This window comes from Triticum urartu, chromosome 7 (genome assembly GCF_003073215.2).
Source record: "Triticum urartu cultivar G1812 chromosome 7, Tu2.1, whole genome shotgun sequence".
Lineage (NCBI taxonomy): Eukaryota > Viridiplantae > Streptophyta > Magnoliopsida > Poales > Poaceae > Triticum > Triticum urartu.
Genome location: NC_053028.1, coordinates 660,447,256 through 660,472,480, shown reverse-complemented (window position 1 = coordinate 660,472,480; position 25,225 = coordinate 660,447,256). Strand labels below are relative to the sequence as shown.

At 49.6% G+C, this 25,225-nt stretch overlaps 1 protein-coding gene across 1 annotated transcript in view; it reads left to right on the top strand.

The window, feature by feature from the left end:
- The window catches only part of LOC125519325 (UDP-glucose flavonoid 3-O-glucosyltransferase 7-like), a 45,784-nt gene extending 28,552 nt beyond the window's left edge, over positions 1 to 17,232 (top strand). The window contains exon 4 of the mRNA XM_048684168.1: positions 16,535 to 17,232. Coding sequence (XP_048540125.1) covers positions 16,535 to 17,232 — 698 coding nt within the window. The remainder of the gene's footprint in view (positions 1 to 16,534) is intronic.
- Positions 17,233 to 25,225: the final 7,993 nt, after the last annotated feature.

Below are 25,225 nucleotides of genomic sequence, written 5' to 3'. Positions count from 1 at the left end.
CGCATGTTTTTGCGAGCACCTCCGCATTATATGCGTGAGGGTTGAAGCCGACGGCTGCAATCTTTCAGGTTATACACATGTATACATAAACGGCTGCCGAGGAGGCATCATATTACTTTCAGGCAAAAGTATAAAAATAGCCTTATAAAATTTATAAAAGCATTTTGCTTACAATGAGATCACATATCACTCAAACATAATATTTTTTGAGCACTGGGTCTCTATCAAACGAGCACCCTCAAGAACTTCTTCAAAGTAGTGCTCAGCAGCCCTTCGACCTATGGCCGAATCCCGCGCTGCAATAGTGGTAGCATCCATCTCCGCCCAGTATGCTTTAACACGGGAAAAAGCCATCCGTGCGCCCTCTATGCACGCCGACCTCTTCATCGCATTAATGCGCGGCACCACGTCAAGGAACTGCTGCACCAAGCTAAAATAGCTGTTCGGTTTTGACCTTTCCGGCCATAGCTGATCCACAACAGACCTCATGGAGAGTCCGGACAATGTATTTAGTTCGGCCCATTCGGCTAATTGGTCAGTCAATGAAAGAGGACGCCCGGGAGAATGGAATTGAATCCAAAACAGCTGGTCTACTTCACGGTCCGTCTGACCCTGGAAATACTTGGCCGCATCGGCAGCACTCGCCGCCAAATCCATATATACATCCTCTGAACTCCACAGCCGATCTAGAGGGGCATACCGTGGATCTCCGAACTTCCTCCGCAACATAAAGGATTTCCCAGCTACAATATCCCCGGCTTCCCGCAGCTCCTCCTTCTTTGCCCTCATAGCAGAGCGGAGCTCCTTTCTCATCGCAACAGCCTTCTCTAGGTCCGATGCCTTCGCTTGGTTTTCCTTTTCAAGAACCCGGCAACGGTCGGCGGTGGCCTTTAATTCTATGGCCATCTTGGCCATCTTGTCTCGGCTCTCGCCATGCGCGGCCTTCTCGGCTTGCAACTCTTCGTCCGCCTTCAAAGCAGCCGCATTACCCAACCTCGCTTGTTCCTTGGCTCGGGCAAGTTCGGCCCGCAAGGCTTCAACAGTGGCAGCTCCATCTGCAGTCACAACATATTAAAGATACTGGCATCATGCTGCTCTTCCTATGTGGCATTTACTAGATAATGACACTTACCTTGTGCCTCGTCAATCCTTTTGTTAACAAGCTCGATGTTGGCGTCTGCCGCATCCAACTGCCGTTCTAAATGGGCAAACTCGCTAGTCCGGCTAGCCACCGGAGCTTCCATCACCTGCACATAGAGGCAGTATGGTTATTACCTGGGAATATGATCCTCTGTTCGTCGTTGTTTCCGACGACAACCAGAGTCTCAGGGGCTACTATCTACACAGGGCACACCTAGCATGTGCAGGACTATCATACATTCTTTTACGTACCTTAAAGCCTGTCAGTAGACTCATAAAAGCTTCATGCAATCCGCTTTCGGCGGACGATATTCTCTCCATCACCGTATTCATCAGCACACGGTGTTCATCTGAGATAGCCGCTCGCCCCATCAACTCCCTCAGAACATCCGATCGCACACTAGACGGTGCCGGACTCTTTTGTCTGCTCTCTTCGGGAGCCGGGCACTGGGAGCTTTGGGGGTCAATGGGATTATCTTTCGGCCTCACCGGACTCGGAGAGGCCCTCCGCGATGACACTTCAGGGTTGCCCGCTTCCAGAGCAGAGGAGTCCGGAGGAGGCATTTCGCTCTCCATCATCTCTGGAAGAAGATCCCCCGAAGACGAGCTCATTTGAGAGGGGCTAAGGCCCGAACTACAAAGATATATGCGGTGGTTATTTTCTCAGAAGAAAAAGATGGCATATCTGTACTACTAAAGTATTTCAGGTCACTTACGACTCGCGGGAGAATAGATCTCCCCGCAGACTTTGTGCGGCAACAGCGCCCCCCAAGGTAGGACCCTCTGTGGGAGACTTCTTCTCCCGTTTGGAAGCTTTGGCTTCCGAATCACCGGGCGCAGTCCTTTTCCTCTTCTGGTCGTCTTCCTTCATGGAGACGCTCGCTCCCTCGGTTAGAATGGGCAGCGTTGGGGGCCCGCGTCCGCCCGTATTATCCTCCACAGTATCTTCCTTCAAGGGCTCCGGGAAAGGTGCGGTCTGGAACATCTTTTCCAATACCGGATTTTCCAAACCCTCAGGGAGGGGGGCCGAACACCGATTCAACTTCGCCTTTGTTAGCCAGTCCTGGTCAAAAAGCGAACTCTCAGAAATAACTTCGTAACAAAGGAGAGATAGTATGTTCGGCTGGAAGATGCCTTACCTGTTCGGCAGCGCGGTTACTACTCGGGCCCACGTCCTCGGTGATTTCCGGACACTGCACCTGAGGTCCGAAGAATGACTTGTACATCTCCTCGTGCGTCAGGCCGAGAAAATTTTTAATGGCACACGGTACCTCGGGATTGAACTCCCACAGGCGAAGAGGCCGGCGTTTGCAAGGCTGGACTTGACGAACCAGCATAACTTGTATTACCGCAACCAAATTGAAATCTCCATTGAAGAGATCTCGAATGCGGCTTTGCAGTATAGGCACATCCTTGGCTGGACCCCAGCTCAGACCTCTACTGATCCATGACATCAGTTATGGTGGAGGGCCCGAGCGGAAAACAGGGGCGGCCGCCCACTTGGCACTTCTAGGAGCCGTGATGTAGAACCACTCCTATTGCCACAATTCAGACACCTCTGGGATGGAACCTTTGGGCCACAGAGCTCCCGTCATCTTGCGTATTGAGGCACCTCCACATGCTGCATGTTGCCCCTCGATCATCTTCGGCTTTACTTCAAAGGTCTTGAGCCATAGGCCAAAGTGAGGGGTAACCCGGAGGAAGGCCTCGCACACGACAATAAATGTCGTGATATGAAGAAAGGAGTCCGGAGCTAGATCATGGAAGTCTAGCCCGTAATAAAACATCAAACCCCTGACGAAAGGATCCAGAGCAAGGCCTAGACCTCGGAGGAAGTGGGAAACAAACACGACGTTTTCGTTGGGTTCGGTGTGGGGACGGCCTGCCCTTGAGGAGGCAGCCGATGCAAGATCTCGGCGGTCAGATATCTGGCCTCCCTCAACTTTTTGATGTCTTCTTCCGTGATGGAGGAAGGCACCCATCGGCCTTGAAGGCTAGATCCGGACATGACTGAAGGTTCGGAGCACCTGACCAGAGCGTTGGGCGTTTGATCTTGAGGTGGGGGAAGGATTCGATTGAGCACGGGAGGGAAAAATAAAAGCCTTGTCCCTTTATAAAGAGGGTGAATATCAAGCGTCCTCTCTGTGTCTGTTTGGACTTGCCTATAATCTAGGAGTCCTAGAAGCGGTTGGGTTACCCATGCCCGTATTGATTAGAATCCCGGAATAAGGGGACACGATCTCTGCTTTAACAAGACGTGCCAAGGAAACCGCCTCGCATGACGCGCTGAGGTGGGATAATGAAATGACTCGGATAAAGGCTTGGCCGTGGTGTGTCACACTCCGGAGTACGTCAGCAGATTAGATTTGTGTAAATATTATTCTCTCTATGGCAATATGTGGAAACTTATTTTGCAGAGCCGGACACTATATTTGTGTTCAAAATCTTCTATAAAGTACTTGGAGGAGGAACCCGCCTTGCAATGCTGAAGACAATCTGCGCGCCGGACTCGTCGTCATTGAAGCCTGGTTCAGGGGCTACTGAGGGAGTCCTGGATTAGGGGGTGTCCGGATGGCCGGACTATACCTTCAGCCGGACTCATGGACTATGAAGATACAAGATTGAAGACTTCGTCCCCTGTCCGGAAGGGACTTTCCTTGGCGTGGAAGGCAAGCTTGGCAATACGTATATGTAGATCTCCTACCATTGTAACCGACTTTGTGTAACCCTAACCCTCTCCGGTGTATATACAAACCGGAGGATTTTAGTCCGTAGGACAACATACAGAACAACAATCATACCAGAGGCTAGCTTCTAGGGTTTAGCCTCTCCGATCTCATGGTAGATCTAATCTTGTACTACCCATATCATCAATATTAATCAAGCAGGACGTAGGGTTTTACCTCCATCAAGAGGGCCCGAACCTGGGTAAAACTTCGTGTCCCCTGCCTCTTGTTACCATCCGGCCTAGACGCATAGTTCGGGACCCCCTACCCGAGATCCGCCGGTTTTGACACCGACACTCGACATCGTGGATCATCCGATGAGATCATCGAGGAGCATGTGGGAGCCAACATGGGTATCCAGATCCCGCTGTTGGTTATTGACCGGATAGTCGTCTCGGTCATGTCTGCGTGTCTCCCAAACCCGTAGGGTCTACACACTTAGGTTCGGTGACGCTAGGGTTGTTGAGATATTAGTATACGGTAACCCGAAAGTTGTTTGGAGTCCCGGATGAGATCCCGGACGTCACGAGGAGTTCCAGAATGGTCCGGAGGTGAAGATTTATATATAGGAAGTCAAGTTTCGGCCATCGGGAAAGTTTCAGGGGCACTCGGTATTGTACCGGGACCACCGGAAGGGTCCCGGGGGTCCACCGGGTGGGGGCACCTATCCCGGAGGGCCCCATGGGCTGAAGTGGGAGGGGAACCAGCCCTAGTGGGCTGGTGCGCCCCCCTTGGGCCTTCCCCTGCGCCTAGGGTTGGAAACCCTAGGGGTGGGGGGCGCCCCACTTGGCTTGGGGGGCAAGCCACCCCCTTGGCCGCCGCCCCCCTTGGAGATTGGATCTCCTAGGGCGGACGCCCCCCTAGGGACCCTATATATAGTGGGGGGAGGGAGGGCAGCCGCACCCTAGCCCCTGGCCTCTCCCTCTCCCTCCCGTGACACTCCTCCCTCTCCCTGTGCTTGGTGAAGCCCTACCGAGATCACCGTTGCTCCCACCACCACGCCATCGTGCTGCTGGATCTTCATCAACCTCTCCTTCCCCCTTGCTGGATCAAGTTGGAGGAGACGTCTTCCCAACCGTACGTGTGTTGAACGTGGAGGTGCCGTCCGTTCGGCGCTAGGTCATTGGTGATTTGGATCACGACGAGTACGACTCCATCAACCCCGTTCTCTTGAACGCTTCCGCGCGCGATCTACAAGGGTATGTAGATGCACTCCCCTCTCCCTCGTTGCTAGATGACTCCATAGATTGATCTTGGTGATGCGTAGAAAATTTTAAAATTCTGCTACATTCCCTAATAGTGGCATCATGAGCTAGGTCTATGCGTAGTTTCTATGCACGAGTAGAACACAAAGCAGTTGTGGGCGTCGATATTGTCAATTTGCCTGCCGTTACTAGTCTTATCTTGATTCGACGGCATCGTGGGATGAAGCGGCCCGGACCGACCTTACATGTACGCTTACGTGAGACTGGTTCCACCGATTGACATGCACTAGTTGCATAAGGTGGCTGGCGGGTGTCTGTCTCTCCCACTTTAGTCCGATCGGATTCGATGAAAAGGGTCCTTATGAAGGGTAAATAGAAATTGGCATATCACGTTGTGGTTTTGGAGTAGGTAAGAAACGTTCTTGCTAGAAACCTATAGCAGCCACGTAAAAACTTGCAACAACAATTAGAGGACGTCTAACTTGTCTTTGCAGCATGTGCCGTGTCATGTGATATGGCCAAAAGGATGTGATGAATGATATATGTGATGTATGAGATTGATCATGTTCTTGTAATAGAAATCACGACTTGCATGTCAATGAGTATGACAACCGGCAGGAGCCATAGGAGTTGTCTTAATTTATTTATGACCTGCGTGTCAACATAAACGTCATGTAATTACTTTACTTTATTGCTAAAGCGTTAGCCGTAGTAGTAGAAGTAATAGACGACGAGACAACTTCAAGAAGACACGATGATGGAGATCATGATGATGGAGATCATGGTGTCATGCCGGTGACAACGATGATCATGAAGCCCCGAAGATGGAGATCAAAAGGAGCAAACGATATTGGCCATATCATGTCACTATTTGATTGCATGTGATGTTTATCATGTTTTACATCTTATTTGCTTAGAACGACGGTAGCTTAAATAAGATGATCCCTCGTAATAATTTCAAGAAAGTGTTCCCCCTAACTGTGCACCGTTGCGAAGGTTCGTTGTTTCGAAGCACCAAGTGATGATCGAGTGTGATAGATTCTAACATTCGAATACAACGGGTGTAAGCCAGATTTACACACGCAATACACTTAGGTTGACTTGACGAGCCTAGCATGTACAGACATGGCATCGGAGCACAGAAGACCGAAAGGTCGAGCATGAGTCGTATAGAAGATACGATCAACATGAAGATGTTCACCGATGTTGACTAGTACGTCTCACGTGATGATCGGACACGGCCTAGTTAACTCGGATCATGTTTCACTTAGATGACTAGAGGGATGTCTATCTGAGTGGGAGTTCATTGAATAATTTGATTAGATGAACTTAATTATCATGAACTTAGTCTAAAATCTTTACACTATGTCTTGTAGATCAAATGGCCCATGCTAATGTTGCCCTCAACTTCAACGCGTTCCTAGAGAAAACCAAGCTGAAAGATGATGGCAGCAACTATACAGACTGGGCCCGGAACCTGAGCATCATCCTCATAGCTGCCAAGAAAGATTATGTCCTAGAAGCACTGCTAGGTGACGCACCCATCCCAGAGAACCAAGACGTTATGAAGGCTTGGCAGTCACGTGTTGATGATTACTCCCTCGTTCAGTGTGGCATGCTTTACAGCTTAGAACCGGGGCTCCAAAAGCGTTTTGAGAGACACGGAGCATATGAGATGTTCGAAGAGCTGAAAATGGTTTTCCAAGCTCATGCCCGGGTCGAGAGATATGAAGTCTCCGACAAGTTCTTCAGCTGTAAGATGGAGGAAAATAGTTCTATCTATGAGCACATACTCAAAATGTCTGGGTTTCATAACCGCTTGACTCAGCTGGGAGTTAATCTCCCGGATGACGCAGTCATTGACAAAATCCTTCAATCGCTTCCACCGAGCTACAAGAGCTTTGTGATGAACTTCAATATGCAGGAGATGGAAAAGACTATTCCTGAGGTATATTCAATGCTGAAATCAGCGGAGGTGGAAATCAAAAAGGAACATCAAGTGTTAATGGTGAATAAAACCACTAAGTTCAAGAAAGGCAAGGGGAAGAAGAACTTCAAGAAGGACGTCAAGGGAGTTGCCGCACCCGGTAAGCAAGCTGCCGGGAAGAAGCCAAAGAATGGACCCAAGCCCGAGACTGAGTGTTTTTATTGCAAGGGAAGTGGTCACTGGAAGCGGAACTACCCCAAATACTTAGCGGACAAGAAGGCCGGCAACACTAAAGGTATATGTGATATACATGTAATTGATGTGTACCTTACCAGTACTCGTAGTAGCTCCTGGGTATTTGATACCGGTGCGGTTGCTCACATTTGTAACTCAAAGCAGGAGCTGTGGAATAAGCGGAGACTAGCGAAGGACAAGGTGACGATGCGCGTCGGGAATGGTTCCAAGGTCGATGTGATCGCCGTCGGCATGCTACCTCTACATTTACCTACGGGATTAGTTTTAAGCCTCAATAATTGTTATTTAGTGCCAGCTTTGAGCATGAACATTGTATCAGTATCTCGTTTAATTCGAGATGGCTACTCATTTAAATCCGAGAATAATGGTTGTTCTATTTATATGAGAGATATGTTTTATGGTCATGCTCCACTGGTGAATGGTTTATTCTTAATGAATCTCGAGCGTAATGTTACACATATTCATAGTGTGAATACCAAAAGATGTAAGGTTGATAATGATAGTCCCACATACTTGTGGCACTGCCGCCTTGGTCACATAGGTGTCAAACGCATGAAGAAGCTCCATGCCGATGGAATTTTGGAGTCTCTTGATTACGAATCATTTGACACGTGCGAACCATGCCTCATGGGTAAAATGACCAAGACTTCGTTCTCAGGAACAATGGAGCGAGCAACCAACTTATTGGAAATCATACATACTGATGTGTGCGGTCCAATGAGTGTTGAGGCTCGCGGTGGCTATCGTTATGTTCTCACCCTCACTGATGACTTGATTAGATATGGGTATGTCTACTTAATGAAACGCAAGTCTGAGACCTTTGAAAAGTTCAAGGAATTTCAGAGTGAGGTTGAGAATCAACGTGACAGGAAAATCAAGTTCTTGTGATCAGATCGTGGGGGAGAATACTTGAGTCACGAATTTGGCACGCACTTAAGAAAATTTGGAATAGTTTCACAACTCATGCCGCCTGGAACACCTCAGCGAAATGGTGTGTCCGAACGTCATAATCACACTCTATTGGATATGGTGCGATCTATGATGTCTCTTACCGATCTACCGCTGTCATTTTGGGGCTATGCTTTAGAGACTGCCGCATTCACTTTAAATAGGGCTCCGCGAAATCCGTTGAGACGACACCGTATGGATTATGGTTTGGGAAGAAACCTAAGCTGTCATTTCTAAAAGTTTGGGGATGCGATGCTTATGTCAAGAAATTTCAACCTGAAAAGCTCGAACCCAAATCGGAAAAATGCGTCTTCATAGGATACCCTAAAGAAACTATTGGGTATACCTTCTACCTTAGATCCGAAGGCAAGATCTTTGTTGCCAAGAATGGGTCCTTTCTAGAGAAAGAGTTTCTCTCGTAAGAAATAAGTGGGAGGAAAGTAGAACTTGATGAAGTATTACCTCTTGAACCGGTAAGTGGTGCAGCTCAAGAAAATGTTCGTGAGGTGCCTGCACCGACTAGAGAGGAAGTTAATGATGATGATCATGAAACTTCAGATCAAGTTGCTACCGAACTTCGTAGGTCCACGAGGACACGTTCCGCACCAGAGTGGTACGGCAACCCTATCTTGAAAATCATGTTGTTAGACAACGGTGAACCTTCGAACTATGAAGAAGCGATGGCAGGCCCGGATTCCGACAAATGGCTGGAAGCCATGAAATCCGAGATAGGATCCATGTATGAAAACGAAGTATGGACTTTGACTGACTTGCCCGTTGATCGGCGAGCCATGGAAAATAAATGGATCTTTCAGAAGAAGACAGACGCGGATGGTAATGTAACCATCTATAAAGCTCGGCTTGTCGCTACGGGTTATCGACAAGTTCAAGGGGCTGACTACGATGAGAATTTTTCACCCGTAGCAAAGCTGAAGTCCGTCCAAATCTTGTTAGCAATTGCTGCATTCTATGATTATGAGATATGGCAAATGGACGTCAAAACGGCATTCCTTAATGGTTTCCTTAAGGAAGAATTCTATATGATGCAGCCAGAAGGTTTTGTCGATCCTAAGAATGCTGACAAGGTGTGCAAGCTCCAACGCTCGATTTATGGGCTGGTGCAAGCATCTCGGAGTTGGAACATTCATTTTGATGAAATGATCAAAGCGTTTGGGTTTATGCAGACTTATGGAGAAGCCTGCATTTACAAGAAAGTGAGTGGGAGCTCTGTAGCATTTCTCATATTGTATGTGGATGACATACTGTTGATGGGAAATGATATAGAATTCTTGGAAAGCATAAAGGCCTACTTGAACATGTGTTTTTCAATGAAGGATCTTGGAGAAGCTGCTTATATATTAGGCATCAAGATCTATAGAGATAGATCGAGACGCCTCATTGGTCTTTCACAGAGTACGTACCTTGACAAGATATTGAAGAAGTTCAAAATGGATCAGTCAAAGAAGGGGTTCTTGCCTGTATTGCAAGGTACGAGATTGAGCACGGCTCAATGCCCGACCACGGCAGAAGATAGAGAAAATATGAGTGTCGTCCCCTATGCCTCGGCCATAGGGTCTATCATGTATGCCATGCTGTGTACTAGACCTGATGTAAACCTTGCCATAATTTTGGTCGGAAGGTACCAAAGTAATCCCGGCATGGAACACTGGACATCGGTCAAGAATATCCTGAAGTACCTGAAAAGGACTAAGGATATGTTTCTCGTTTATGGAGGTGACGAAGAGCTCGTCATAAAGGGTTACGTCGATGCTAGCTTCGACACAGATCTGGATGACTCTAAGTCACAAACCGGATACGTGTATATTTTGAATGGTGGGGCAGTAAGCTGGTGCAGTTGCAAGTGAAGCGTTGTGGCGGGATCTACATGTGAAGCGGAGTACATGGCAGCCTCGGAGGCAGCACAAGAGGCAATCAGGGTGAAGGAGTTCATTACCGACCTAGGAGTCATACCCAATGCGTCGGGCCCGATGACTCTCTTCTGTGACAACATTGGAGCTATTGCCCTTGCCAAGGAGCCCAGGTTTCACAGGAAGACCAGGCATATCAAGCGTCGCTTCAACTCCATTCGTGAAAGTGTTCAAAATGGATACATAGATATTAGTACAGTACATACGGACCTGAATGTGGCAGATCCGTTGACTAAACCTCTCCCTAGAGCAAAACATGATCAACACCAGAACTGCATGGGTGTTCGATTCAACACAATGTAACTAGACTATTGACTCTAGTGCAAGTGGGAGACTGTTGGAAATATTCCCTAGAGGCAATAATAAAATGGTTATTATTATATTTCTTTGTTCATGATAATTGTCTATTGTTCATGCTATAATTGTGTTATCCGAAAATCATAATACATGTGTGAATACATAGACCACAACACGTCCCTAGTGAGCCTCTAGTTGACTAGCTCGTTGATCAAAAGATAGTCATGGTTTCCTGACTATGGACATTGGATGTCATTGATAACGGGATCACATCATTAGGAGAATGATGTGATGGACAAGACCCAATCCTAAGCATAGCTCAAAGATCGTGTAGTTCGTTTCCTATAGCTTTTCCGAATGTCAAGTATCATTTCCTTAGACCATGAGATCGTGCAACTCCCGGATACCATAGGAGTGCTTTGGGTGTGCCAAACGTCACAACGTAACTGGGTGACTATAAAGGTACACTACAGGTATCTCCGAAAGTGTTTGTTGGGTTGGCACGAATCGAGACTGGGATTTGTCACTCCATATGACGGAGAGGTATCTCTGGGCCCACTCAGTAATGCATCATCATAATGAGCTCAATGTGACCAAGTGGTTGATCACGGGATCATGCATTACGGTACGTCTAAAGTGACTTGCCAGTAACGAGATTGAACGAGGTATTGGGATACCGACGATCGAGTCTCGGGCAAGTAACGTACCGATTGACAAAGGGAATTGTATACGGATTGATTGAATCCTCGACATCGTGGTTCATCCGATGAGATCATCGAGGAGCATGTGGGAGCCAACATGGGTATCCAGATCCCGCTGTTGGTTAATGACCAGATAGTCGTCTCGGTCATGTCTGCGTGTTTCCCGAACCCGTAGGGTCTACACACTTAAGGTTCGGTGACGCTAGGGTTGTTGAGATATTAGTATACGGTAACCCGAAAGTTATTCGGAGTCCTGGATGAGATCCCGGACGTCACGAGGAGTTCCGGAAAGGTCCGGAGGTGAAGATTTATATATAGGAAGTCAAGTTTCGGCCATCGGGAAAGTTTCAGGGCACTCAGTATTGTACCGGGACCACCGAAAGGGTCCCGGGGGTCCACCGGGTGGGGCCACCTATCCCGGAGGGCCCCATGGGCTGAAGTGGGAGGGGAACCAGCCCTAGTGGGCTGGTGCACCCCCCTTGGGCTTTCCCTGCGCCTAGGGTTGGAAACCCTAGGGGTGGGGGGCGCCCCACTTGGCTTGGGGGCAAGCCACCCCCTTGGCCGGCGCCCCCCCTTGGTGATTGGATATCCTAGGGCCGGCACCCCCCTAGGGACCCTATATATAGTGGGGGGGAGGGAGGGCAGCCGCACCCTAGCCCCTGGCCTCTCCCTCTCCCTCCCGTGACACTCCTCCCTCTCCCTGTGCTTGGCGAAGCCCTGCCGAGATCACCGTTGCTTCCACCACCACGCTGTCGTGCTGCTGGATCTTCATCAACCTCTCCTTCCCCCTTGCTGGATCAAGTTGGAGGAGACGTCTTCCCAACCGTACGTGTGTTGAACGCGGAGGCGCCGTCCGTTCGGCGCTAGGTCATCGGTGATTTGGATCACGACGAGTACAACTCCATCAACCTCGTTCTCTTGAACGCTTCCGCGCGCTGTCTACAAGGGTATGTAGATGCACTCCCCTCTCCCTCGTTGCTAGATGACTCCATAGATTGATCTTGGTGATGCGTAGAAAATTTTAAAATTCTGCTACGTTCCCCAACACAGGCGAGAGTTCAGGCGAGGCCATGGTAGGCCCGGCCGACCCAGGTGATCGAGAGGGGCGGCAGGGACATACGTGCGGGTGACGGAGGTGATGACGGAGGCGAGGCCGGGCGTGGAGACGATGACAAGGACTGCTCGAGCCGCCCAGGTGAGACCGTCAGAGACGTGGGCCATGCCTCGTCTGGTGTGGGCCGGGCCTCGGCTGACACCGGCCCAGGTACGGAGGCCAGCGCCGGTCCAGTTGCATGGGCGGGCGTGGCTCCAGAGACGGGGTCGACGACGGGAGTCGGTGCATGCACGTGCACCGACCGATCAACGTGCGTCACATCAGTTGCATCCAGAAGTAGTTCCAGGCAAGCACCACGTCCAATACCTGCACCATGGTTAGGTAACAACACAGGCGAATATGCAACATCTTCAAACTGGCCAAGCATAATAGGAGATGAATGCATAGATGGAGGTGTGGCGGGTTGCTGCGGCATGGCGGAAAAGGGGAAGACGTTCTCATCAAAGAGAACATCCTGGGATATGTAGACACGATTTGTTGGCACATGAAGGAACTTGTAGCCTTAATGAAGAGAACTATAACCCAGAAACACACATTTCTTAGACCGAAATTCAAGCTTTCTATGATTATATGGACGAAGATGGGGCCAACATGCACACCTAAACACCTTAAAGAACCTATAGTCAGGAGTTTCATGTAAAAGGAGCTCAATAGGAGTTTTCATATTAAGGACATGCGTAGGTAGTCAGTTAATAAGAAAACATGTTGTAGCAAAGGCATCGCTCCAAAAGCGAAAGGGTACAGAAGCGTGAGCTAGGAGTGTGAGTCCGGTCTCAACTACATGTTGATGCTTGCGCTCAACAGTGTCGTTCTGCTGATGTGTATGAGGACATGATAAACGATGAGTGCCACTTGGATGGCGACACACGAACACCACTGAAGACGCGCGGGGCGGATGGATCCTCCAAGCGGTATAGGCCATGGCTGAGGCGACCACTAAGCAAAATTTCCCGGGTGGCTCGGTCCTTAACAAAAAGATCAAACGGGTGAAATTCACATAGGACATTGTTATCAAGAGTGAGCTTTGGAACAGATAACAGACTAAGAGTCACCGAGGGGACCCGTAAAATATTACGAAGATGAAGCTGCCTAGATGGATGACTAGTTAAGAGAGATGTTTGACCAATTTGAGAGATGGGCATACCTACACCGTTGGCGGTGTGAACCTTTTCGTGACCATAGTATGGCTGGTGGGTGGACAACTTGTTGATCTCGTTCGTCATATGATTCGTGGCACCGGTGTCCATATACCACGCAGGATCAATCGGGAATGACGATGTAAAGCCGTGTTCGACACGTGTATCCTTGCCCTTGGCGGCAACATGAGCAGCAGGAGGGCCAAAATCCGCCATGGCAAATTGACGCTCATTACCTTTTCCATCATTATCAATACCCAGGAAGCTCCGTTGAAACTGCTTGTGGCACTTAGAGGCGAGATGCCTCTCACGCCCGCAGAGCTGGCATCGCACGGGGCCTCTGCCCGAGGATGGCGCCGGGGGTTGGCGACCCGGGCAGGCGACGAAGGTGCAAGGGGGCGTGATACGTCTCCAACGTATCTATAATTTTTTGATTGCTCCATGCTATATTATCTACTGTTTTGGACTATATTGGGCTTTATTTTCCACTTTTATATTATTTTTGGGACTAACCTATTAACCGGAGGCCCAGCCCAAAATTGCTGTTTTCTGCCTATTTCAGTATTTCAGAGAAACAGAATATCAAACGGAGTCCAAACGGAATAAAACCTTTGGGAACGTGATTTTCTCACCGAACGTGATCCAGGAGACTTGGACCCTACTCCAAGGAGTCAAAGAGGCGGTCACGAGGGTGGGGGGCGCGCCCCCCTGCCTCGTGGGCCCCTCGGTGCTCCACCGACGCACTCCTTCCTCCTATATATACCTACGTACCCCCAAACGATCAGAAGAAGGGCCAAAAACCTAATTCCACCGCCGCAACTTTTTGTATCCACGAGATCCCATCTTGGGCCCTGTTCCGGAGCTCCGCCGGAGAGGGCGTCATCACGGAGGGCTTCTACATCATCATAGCCTCTCCGATGAAGTGTGAGTAGTTTACCTCAGACCTTCGGGTCCATAGTTAGTAGCTAGATGGCTTCTTCTCTCTTTTTGGATCTCAATACAAAGTTCTCCCCCTCTCTTGTGGAGATCTATTCGATGTAATCTTCTTCTTTTTGCGGTGTGGTTGTTGAGACTAATGAGTTGTGGGTTTATGATCAAGTCTATCTATGAATAATATTTGAATCTTCTCTGAATTCTTTTATGTATGATTGGTTATCTTTGCAAGTCTCTTCGAATTATCCGTTTGGTTTGGCCAACTAGATTGGTAGTTCTTGCCATGGGAGAAGTGCTTAGCTTTGGGTTCGATCTTGTGGTGTCCTTTCCCAGTGTCAGAAGGGGCAGCAAGGCACGTATTGTATCGTTGCCATCGAGGATAACAAGATGGGGTTTATTTCATATTGCATGAATTTATCTCTCTACATCATGTCATCTTGCTTAAAGCGTTACTCTGTTTTTAACTTAATACTCTAGATGCATGCTGGATAGCGGTCGATGAGTGGAGTAATAGTAGTAGATGCAGAATCGTTTCGGTCTACTTGTCACGGACGTGATGCCTATATACATGATCATGCCTAGTTATTCTCATAACTATGCTCAATTCTGTCAATTGCTCAACAGTAATTTGTTCACCCACCGTAGAATACTTATGCACTTGAGAGAAGCCACTAGTGAAACCTATGGCCCCCGGGTCTATTCTTATCATATCAATCTCCATCACTTTAATCTTGCTTTGCTTTTTTACTTTGTCTTTACTTTTTACTTTGCATCTCTATACCAAAAATACCAAAAATATTATATCTATCAGATCTCACTCTCGTAAGTGACCGTGAAGGGATTGACAACCCCTAATCGCATTGGTTGCGAGTAGCTATCGTTTTGTGCAGGTACGAGGGACTTGAGCGTGGCCTCCTACTGGATTGATACCTTGGTTCTCAAAAACTGAGGGAAATACTTACGCTACTCTGCTGCATCATCCCTTCCTCTTCGGGGAAATCCAATGCAAGCTCAAGAGGTAGCAGGGCGCTGGCCACGCGATGCCCAAAAGGCCGCTGGCTGGTCAGCGATGGTGGCAACGGAGCGGCGTGCTTCAATGCGTTGCTCGGTGAAGAGCAGACGGGAGAAGAGCTCGTGCGGAGGAAGCGGCGGCTTGGCGTTGTGGACGGCCTCGGCAAGGTTGTCGTAGTCGGCATCGAGACCCTTAATAACGTAGCCGGCGAACTCCTCATCACTTAGCGGTCGACCAATGGAGGTCAATGTATCCGCCAAGACCGTGATTTTGTTGAAGTACGTTGTGGTAGATGAGTCCAGTTCCTTGATATCATCAAGCTTGCTGCGAAGAGCCATCGAGTGGGCGGTGGAGGTCTATGCAAACGCATGCTCCAGAGTCGTCCACGCATCCAAGGAGGAGGCAGCGAAGAGGCAAAGGCTAGCAAACCCGTTTCCGAGGGAACCCTAGATGGCAGAGAGGATTGCTTGGTCTTACTGCAACCAGACACGGTGCGCCGGGTTAATGGCTAGGCCGTGGACGGTGTGGATAACCTGCGGCGTACACGGCAGGGAGCCATCGACATAGCCAAGGAGGGAGTGGCTGCGGAGCAGCGGTAGAACCTTGGCGCACCAAAACAAATAGTTGTTCGGCATGAGACGAGTCATGATTAGGTTGTCGAAGTGGAACGGTTTGGAGATCATGGCGGCGTCGATGGTAGCAACAACAGAGACTGCAGGGGCTTCGGGTGCCACACCCGGGGCTGATCAGTGGAGGCCCCCGAGGCCGCCGACATGATGGCGAGTGTCGGGGACGAGCCAACAGTGGCTGCAGGTGGTGCCATCATCGCGGCGGCGGAGGCCGCCACCGTCGACGGCGCGGGAGACGGCGGGATCGGAGCCGAGAATAAAGAACCAATGGCGGTGGTGCCGAAGACTTGGGGCCATGGCGATGCACCAGCGTGGGTGGGAAGATTGAGAAGAGCGGCCAGCGTCACGGGGATGGCCCCGGAGCTGGCGGAACCGGAGGCGGAAGCGGTCATGGCAGCGGCGGTGGCTGAGGTGGAGGTGGAGTAGGTCCTAGGTTTAGTCTGATACCATGTTAAACGTAGGATTTATGGGAACTGTCTTAACCCTCTAGGGATGTCCTATCACATATATTTATAAGGTTACACAATATACAGTTTACACAGTTGGACTATGTTACAAAGTCTAATAGTCGCGCTCGCCAGTGGCAGCAAGGACGTGGTGTCAAGAGGTGCAGACGTGCTCTCCCCGGTGGAGGCCGGCTGCCTCCGCTGGGTCGACGCCAAGCCGGCCGGCTCGGTGGCGTACGTCGCATTTGGCACCCAGACTAGCTTCTCGCCGGAGCAGCTACGGGAGCTCGCCCGCGGCCTCGACCTCTCAGGCAAGAACTTTGTGTGGGCCGTCTCCGGCGCCGACGCGGCATCATCAGACCTATGGATGCCGGAAGGCTTCCCGACAGCTTTGCGTGGGCACATCATCTGTGGCTGTGCGCCGCAGGTGCTCATCCTAAACCACCCAGCCGTGGGCTGCTTTGTGACGCACTGTGGGTGGAACTCGATACTGGAGGCCGTGAGCGCCGGCGTGCCGATGGTGACTTGGCCACGATACACTGACCAGTTCTACAACGAGAAGCTCGTCGTGGAGGTGCTTGAGCTGGGCGTCAGCGTGGGTGCCAAGGACTATGTGTCATCTACGGAGCCGGAGGCCCACCAGGTGATCGGAGGCGGCGTAATTGCCGAGTCTGTCAGGAGATTGATGGAGGTTCGGGGTGAGGCAATACGGAAGAAGGCTCAAGATCTCGGTGTGAAGGCAAGAAATGCGGCGGAGAAGGGTGGATCGTCATACGGTGACATTGGACGACTGGTGAACGAGCTCATGGTCCGCCGGAGTGCACAACGTGATTGACCCGAAGGCACCGGCGTGTCTTGTTCATTTTTTTCCCAATAAAAGTGAGATTCAGTCTATCAGCGTCCCACCGGTCCTGAAAACAATGTAGGCCATTGTGCTGCAGCGTAAAATGCACGGGTGAAAAGTGAAAACATCTAAGGAATTATCATCGCATGAACGTTTCTCATGCTCTTTTTTCTCAAAAGACATCAGATCTACAGTAAAACTTCACCGGAAATACAAAGAATCTCAAACATAATAAAAATTTAGATCAAGATACCGACGCAACCGAACAACCACCACTGTCGCCACTGCCCTACCGAAGCCGGCTCTACTTTGTCGATGACAGGAAGTCTTCGTTTATGTACCCCTAAAGACCAGCAACCTAGACACACAGTCATCGCCCTTGAACCCTTGCATAGATCTGAAGCACCTGGCACCAAATTTTACGACATAATGAGAAACCCTAACCTTACACTACTAGGAAAAGGCATGCTAGTGGCGCACCGAATTTGCCTTCTAATGGCGCACTACCGGTGCGCCACTGGCATCACGCCATTAGAATTAAATTCTAATGGCGCACCACCGGTGCGCCATTAGTATCTGGTGTTCTAATGGTGCACCACGTAGTGCGCCATTAGTATAGCCTGCAGTGCGCCATTAGAATGCCTCCCAGGGAGCCATATGTACCCATGTGCTTTGGCATTCTAATGGCGCACCAGCAGTTAATGCGCCATTAGTGTGATGATCACAGTGCGCCATTAGTGTCTTGTGTGGTGCGCCATTAGTATGGATATTAGGTTTTATTTTTTTTTGCTTTTCTGATTTTTGCACAGGTTACAAAATATATTATTGGACAGAATATAGACAGCAACACACAGCAACATCAGATTCATCGAATACAATAGAAGATTAGTCTCCGAATACAATTCATCATATTAGTCTCCGAATTCAAAAGACCGAACAAAGATAAAACATTACAAGTCTCAAGACCGCGAGTATCAAGTTTGCCTTCACATTACAAGTCGATATCGATCATCTAAACTACCATCACATAGAAGAGAGCTGTGGTCATCACGATGAGCATCATCGCGATCAAAATGGTCTTCATCATCTAGATAGTGGGCGTATCTACATTCGGCCTCTGCCCTAGTGGTGTACCCTTTGTAACTGTTACCGCTGAAATGGTGAACCTTTCTCCGACACTCCTCCCAGTCGTCGTAGACTCCGGAAACCTTACCCTTGTACACGACATACGACGGCATCTCTATGCACAAGCCAAACAACAGACAATACATAAGCAATATGTAAGTATGCAACAAAAGGATCGGAAGAGAAAAGCAAGACATTAATAGCACGATTCATGGTCCTACTAATAAATAGCATTGATTACATCTAAGTTGAACGACTGTCCAAACCAAAGAGACAAACGAATTCATTAAAGTATAATTAAAACATGAGCCAATCAATGTTTCAGAAATACACATCACTACTTTCGACTCGACTCATCGGACAGGAACGTGGATGAAGCCGCCGTCTGTCGTGATGGTCATGAAATTGCGGTCGTTGTCACCCTGCATTTGTAGCATTTCATCTATCTCACTGTTGGACGGTTGATATCTGAGGAAGAACTGCCCCGAGGTATGAAGGACATCTTGATGGATGATGTCCCCAAACTCCGACTGGATGCGAAAGAATTCTTGTCTGAGGTCCGCGTCCAGGACTGCCGACAAGCTCGCGGTCCAATCTTTGAGATTATCTGGTAGCAGAAGTTGATGATGGTCCCTTACGATCTCCCGCATGTGATGGAAGGCGTAGTAGGCATCCTTCTGACCGCCAGGCGGCTGCTTGATGCAGCAGAACTTCACATTGTGTGAGAACATGTGCTTGCCGTACTTACAAACTGCCCTGGTGAAGGTGCCTCCAGATTTGGCATAGGCGGGGAGAACATCATCAAGAACTTTCTTGACATTTGTGTAGTCTATCTTGGAGTTACGGTTCAGGTCTAAATACGTGGCCATGGAATATTTCGGGCTTAAGAGGATGAGTGTGCAATGTGTGTCACTGCACAGAACACGGAATGTTAGAAAAAAAGAACGATCAAAATCTAAGAAAACATATGTTACGGGGCGGTTAAGGGACGACTTACTCGGGAAAGTAAGCCACAAGGAAGTTATCCTTATCTGGGTTTGCCAGAATGACGCCTTCGAGGTGTGAACTCACAACTTGGCGGTCCCCAGTGCTGCTCAAGTGCTTGGCACGCATGTAGAAGGGGTCGACTATCACGATGTCCGGGGTCTTGTCTCTAATGATCCGCATCTCCATACTCAGCGAAAACAACCGAACGAAGGTGTAGTGTAGCGGATGAAGGTTAAACATAGCAAAGATGTCATCAAACCGCAGGACGATCGTACCCTTGATGTCGCCATCCACAAAGCCCTTGCCCTCTGGCACCTTGGCCACGAAAACCGGGTATGCCACATCCTTCTCTCTGAGATGCCGCTTCTCCAAAGAAAGAACACTGTCGTGCAGACTACGCATAGCACTGGTTGCAGCATTCAGCATATTTGGCGGTAGCATCGCCCTACCCGCCACATGCACTCTCCTCGAGATATCCTTAGGTGAAGGTGGCCCGTCCTGAGCACGGATCGAACTCGGTGCCGGCTGGCTCGCACCGGCGCCCTTGTTAGTCTTTCGTTTCCGTCCCTTCTTCTTGATCTCCTGTAATGGGACCGAGTTCTGCTCACAGACCGCCTTCTTGAGCGTGTTGGGGCTGATAATATTTCGCACCTCAGCTATCTGAGGCTCGGTGAAGGCGGGAGCTGGAGGCGTGTCCTGAGAACTGAACGCCAGACGACACCTGTTGCAATTGGATTTCTCCGCCGTACCAGCTAGATCGCGGTCGTCTTGGTTGGGTTCTTGAGAAAGAGGCCCGCAGAACTTGTCAGCGTACCCATGTTCGGCAAAGTACTTATCAACTTTGGTAAATGTACCATCGTCGTTGTCGTCGCCGTCCGGATCCTGTGCCATAGGGCTGTCCGGATCCTGTGCCATAGGGATGTCCGGCAGGTCCGGTAGCGTTGCGGCGTTCTTGCCATGGCTTGGCGCCGGCACGACTGGCGGTCTTGTCTGTGGGGTGGTGTCCCCCGCCCCCAAACGAATCTGGCTCTTCGGCCAAAGCAGGGGCCAGTTTACGCAGGTGCTGAGGGTGATCTCATCTTCTTCGTTGGCCCTAGCAGGTCGAATCGGAGGTAACAGCTCGTCGTAGCCTGGCAGCACCCGAACCACTTCAACCCTATACATTGTGGGTGGCATCGGATTACCGTGGAACATGGGGTTGCCCGGTTGAACGATTCTGCCCTTGGCGACATCGACCAACTCGGCGCCCACGAAGTGCAGAAGAGTGCAAGGAACGTCAGTGGTGCCCTGCGAAAACATGTACATGGTGTCAGGGATGCCCAGTCAAAAGCAAGGAGATGAAGTCATCGGCCGAGAGGCTTAGTTACCGTGATGCCGTCGAGCTCGGCTAATGTCGAGGCACCGCCAACGGTGGGCGTGCAACTGACGGAGGGGGCGCTTGCTGGCGAGGTGCCGGCCGACGTACACATGGGTGCATTAAGCTCCAATGCCCGTGCCGGCGCCGGAGACATGAATACCGCCTCCGCCGGAGACACCAATGGCGCCGCCGCCGGAGACACCAATGTAGCCGCCTGCGCGTTGTGCGAGTTGCTGGCCGTGAAGCTGGGAACCGGGGGAGGCCCCTGTTGGCCGCCCGCAATCCACGTCATCAGCCCATGAATCAACGTAGGCACCATGGCGTTGAGCGTCGTTCCAAGTTGTTGTTGCACTTGCTCTTGGACAAGCTCCGGAATCCGCGCCACTTGTGCCTTGAGTTCTTCAACCTCGTGCATCTGGCTTTCGAGCTGGTCTTTTTCTCCTTCCGCACACCAGCGGTATAGTATGACCCCCATTTTGTGGACAAGCCTTTGCCGGCCACACGACCAGCTGACGTCGGTTAGTGAGCTTATCCTTGTTTTTCATTACGTTCAACGCCCTATTTAAAGGGGTGTCGAAAGGGGAGCTCTTAGACGACCCCGCGCTACTGCTTTCAGTTTCCTATGAAAGGAACGTGAACCATTTAGAAATATTGGGGATTAATTAGAGTGTAACCATATGGAGCTAATTACACGGGGGTGTATTCCTTACCAGAAGAAGCTCAAGCACCCTGGTCTTCGGATCTGTGGTAAGCTCCTTTGTTATCGGGTCCTCCTTGTACCGGGCCCTGACATAGTTCCTGGTCTGCTTGTCACCGCTGTATTTCTCGAAGCGGGGCGGTAGGTATTGCTCGGCACGCTCCGCGTCCTCCTTGTCCCATATAGGCTCCGCCGCTCTGTAACCGCCGGGACCGAGTTTGTGTTCCCCTAAGTTCAACTCCCACATTTCTTTCCCCCATTGACTTGATTCGGAGGTTGCACTGCTCTCGCACTTGATCTTGAACTCCTTGTACTCATCTTCACTCATCAAAGGATATTTGGCCTTGATCTTCTCATAACTATCACCTTTATCAATCATTCTCTTCACCACGCTTTTCCATGTAGACAGGGCAGTGCTCATCTTCGTGAGGGCGGCACTGTTCACATTATTCCCTGAGAGGCATGTGTTTTCATATTCGGGGGGGAACTTGTACCGTTTGTGCAGCTTCGTGAAGAGGAGGTTGCGCAAATTACCTCGGTCCTTATGCCTAAGGTTCTCGGTGTTGATCGAGAAGGTGCTCCGGAGAATGCACCCGAGCTGAACCTAGTACCCCTTGACTATATGTTTGGGCTCCGTTGGATTCCGTCGGAGTCCACTTGAGGGAATTCCTCCTTGAGGGTGCGGAGCGCATTCGGGCGCCGGTCCTTCCTTTGCTTCTTCGGTTGGCTGCCATCTGTGTGTGCGCCGCCATCATCTGTGGTGGCATCCTCAGCGGCACCATCAGTGGTTTCATCCCCGACGCCACTAGGGGTTGTGTAGTCAGGATCGGTGTCTTCCGCAGCGTCCTCATAGCGGTGAGGTTCTTCCTCCATCTCCTGGGACAGCTCCCAGAATTGCTTCCCGCCTGAACCGCCGGCCTCATCGTTGTGGGCCATGTTTCGCTCTAAATAGGAAAAAAGTTTGGTCAAAAAGTTGGTTATTGTCAAGGAACAAGATCATGGTCTCATCATTTAGGGTTTGTCGACACCGAGGCAGTCTAGGAAAAAATAAATCCGCAAGTCAATATATCAGGACCCATCACATCTTCATAGACTCGATGGGGCCTCAAATGCCCTTCCTCATCTACAACTAGTTGTCCGCCTCAATCGATGGGTTTTCTCACATTTTTCTGATTCAAACTAGATTTTGATGGCTGTTAGGTTATTCGGAAGCAGTAGCAACTTGTAGAGGGTGCAAACTAGCCAGCATTGGGAAGTTCCAGTCTACTAGTAGAGGGAAAAACATGAGGAGCAGCTTGTAGGTTTGCTTGCTCCGGTGGGATGGGATGGAGGATATAGCTATAGCACCCCTATATCGTACATAGATTTATTTTTTGCCCTGTTGCTCTTACTAGTTTTAGCTTATCAAAGTGGATGTATGTATCACATGTTTCTGAAACTAGATTTGTATTGCTGGTAGGTTATTTTGTGTATGTGATCTAAAATAAATACAAAAATTATTTTTTGCCCTGCTTCTCTTACTAGTTTTAGCTTATCAAAGTGGATGTATGTATCATATTCTTCTGGTGCATGAGAGAGTGAGGGGTAAACCACAAGCTAGACAAGTGAAGGTGGTGGAGTGGTGCTGCATCCCCATCCATCCATCTATCCATCCATCTACATCATCTCTTTTGACTTGACCACATTGGCTCATAGCTAATCTAGCCAAGCTACCTAGATCCACCTGCTTGCTTGTTGCACATTGTGTGGAGGGAGCAGATCTCGCCACTTCTTAAGTGTAAAGCTAGATAGTGTGTGTGTGAGAGTCCACTTAGCTGAAAATGTTGGGAGACATGATTTATCTGTTCAGTCACCATCACACACACTCAGATTAACATTCAACACCTGAACTAGAGTTATCAAATTGGGCATCTTCTAGGTCAAACTATAAATGTTGATTAATTTTTGTTTCGGTTGAGAATCGGGCACCTTCTAGGTCAAGAAAATTGGGCATGACCTTTGCTAATTTTCTTGACCTAGGAGTGCCCCATTCTCAACCGAAACGGAAATTAATCAACATTTCAGGAGAAAGGGGTCATTTCAGAAGATCACAAGTAGTAGCAGCATCACAAGTTGACAAAATCACAAGTAGCAGTAGCATCACAAGTAGTGCAGCAGCAGCATCACAAGTAGTACATCAGCAGCAGTGAATAAAATTTAGCCAAGTAGCAGCAGCATCACAAGTAGTGCAGCAGCAGCAGCAGCATCACAAGTAGTACATCAGCAGCAGTGAATAATATTTTTATATGAAGTTTCTGAAATTTATGGAAGTTTCTAGTACACTAAAGGAGAGAAAGGAGAGGAAGTACCCTAGCAATCTATGAAAGTGTCCAGTACACTAAACTCCAACTCCGGTACCAGAGGAAATGGGCAGTAGATGGGCAACACTAGACCACCTACAACAGATGCAACAAATTACTGCAGTTAAGTTAAATTACTCCAACTCCTATTTGCAAGATCACAAGTACAACAAGCAGTACTCTACTTCTATTTGCAACATCACCAATTATACTAGCAGATTACTCAATCATAAAGCAAGATTTCAATGACAGTTATTTCTCATAGAATAAAGATGGAGTAGAAGCAGTAGAGAGCGGCAGCAAGAAGGATTTAGAGAAGTGGAGTAGCAGCACTAGGGGCGAGGGGAGAGGAGCAGCAAGGACGAGGAAAGGAGGAGGCGATAGTAGCATGTAGAGCAGCAGAGCAGCGTGGCGGCGCAGCCGTGCAACCACGACAGAGCAGCGGCAGCAGGGTCGCGCGCGCGGGGTCGCGGCTCAGCCGACGGTAGGCCGAGCGCGATGCGCGGGGCGAGAGCAGAGGCGGGGGCCGGTGCAGGCGGGGCGAGGGCGGGCAGCAGCAGGGCAGGTGCTCATCCAGTGCAGAAATCAGATTGGATTTTGAGCGGGCATAGGATGCAATAGGGAAGGAGGAAGGGGAGGGAGGAGGAAGGAGGGGTGGTGGCTACCTGCCTATGGACCGGTCGCCGATGTAGCTTCGGCGGCGGCGTTCCTGGGCGGGGGCGGCTGCTCCGGGGACAGGGAGGGAGGCGCTGCGGTGCCGGAGTCGGGGCCGCGGAGGCTGGGCGCGTGTGGCTGCCCGGCTCGAGGAGGCAGGGCGACGATGGTGGAGCCCGAGGAGGCAGGGCGGCGACAGTGGAGCGGGCGGTGGAAGGAGGGGGAGCGCGTGAGGGTGTGGCGAGGGGGGAAGTGGATCTGGCGAGGGGGGAAGTGGATCTGGCTAGGGGGGACATTACTAATGGCGCACCCCCTGGCGGTGCGCCATTAGATTGTTTTTTTGATAGCAATGGCGCACCCCCAAGCGGTGCGCCATAAGTAATCTTTTTTTTGCAATGCAATGGCGCACCAGCCAGTGGTGCACCATAAGTAATTTTTTTTTATTTTTTGTTGCATCTAATAATTTTTTAGAAAATGCATATGAATATGAAACAGTAATAAATTTTTATAAAAACAGTAATAATTTTTATAAAAATATCATCAAATTTGTTATTTGAAAATATCATCAAATTTGTTATTTGAAAATATAATCAAATTTGTTTTTTTTGGATTTTTAGTTGCATTCATTTGTGACGGTGGAGCGGGGGAGGGTGCGGGTGGGATCGAGATGGAGGGGGATCAAGATCGAGATGGAGGGGGAATCGAGATCGAGATGGAGGGGGATTGAGATCAAGTGTCCTCATGAATTCAAAAAGTGCCCATGAAATTTAAAAATATTCATGATATCAAAAAGTGCCCATGAAATACAATCGAGAAATGAAGACT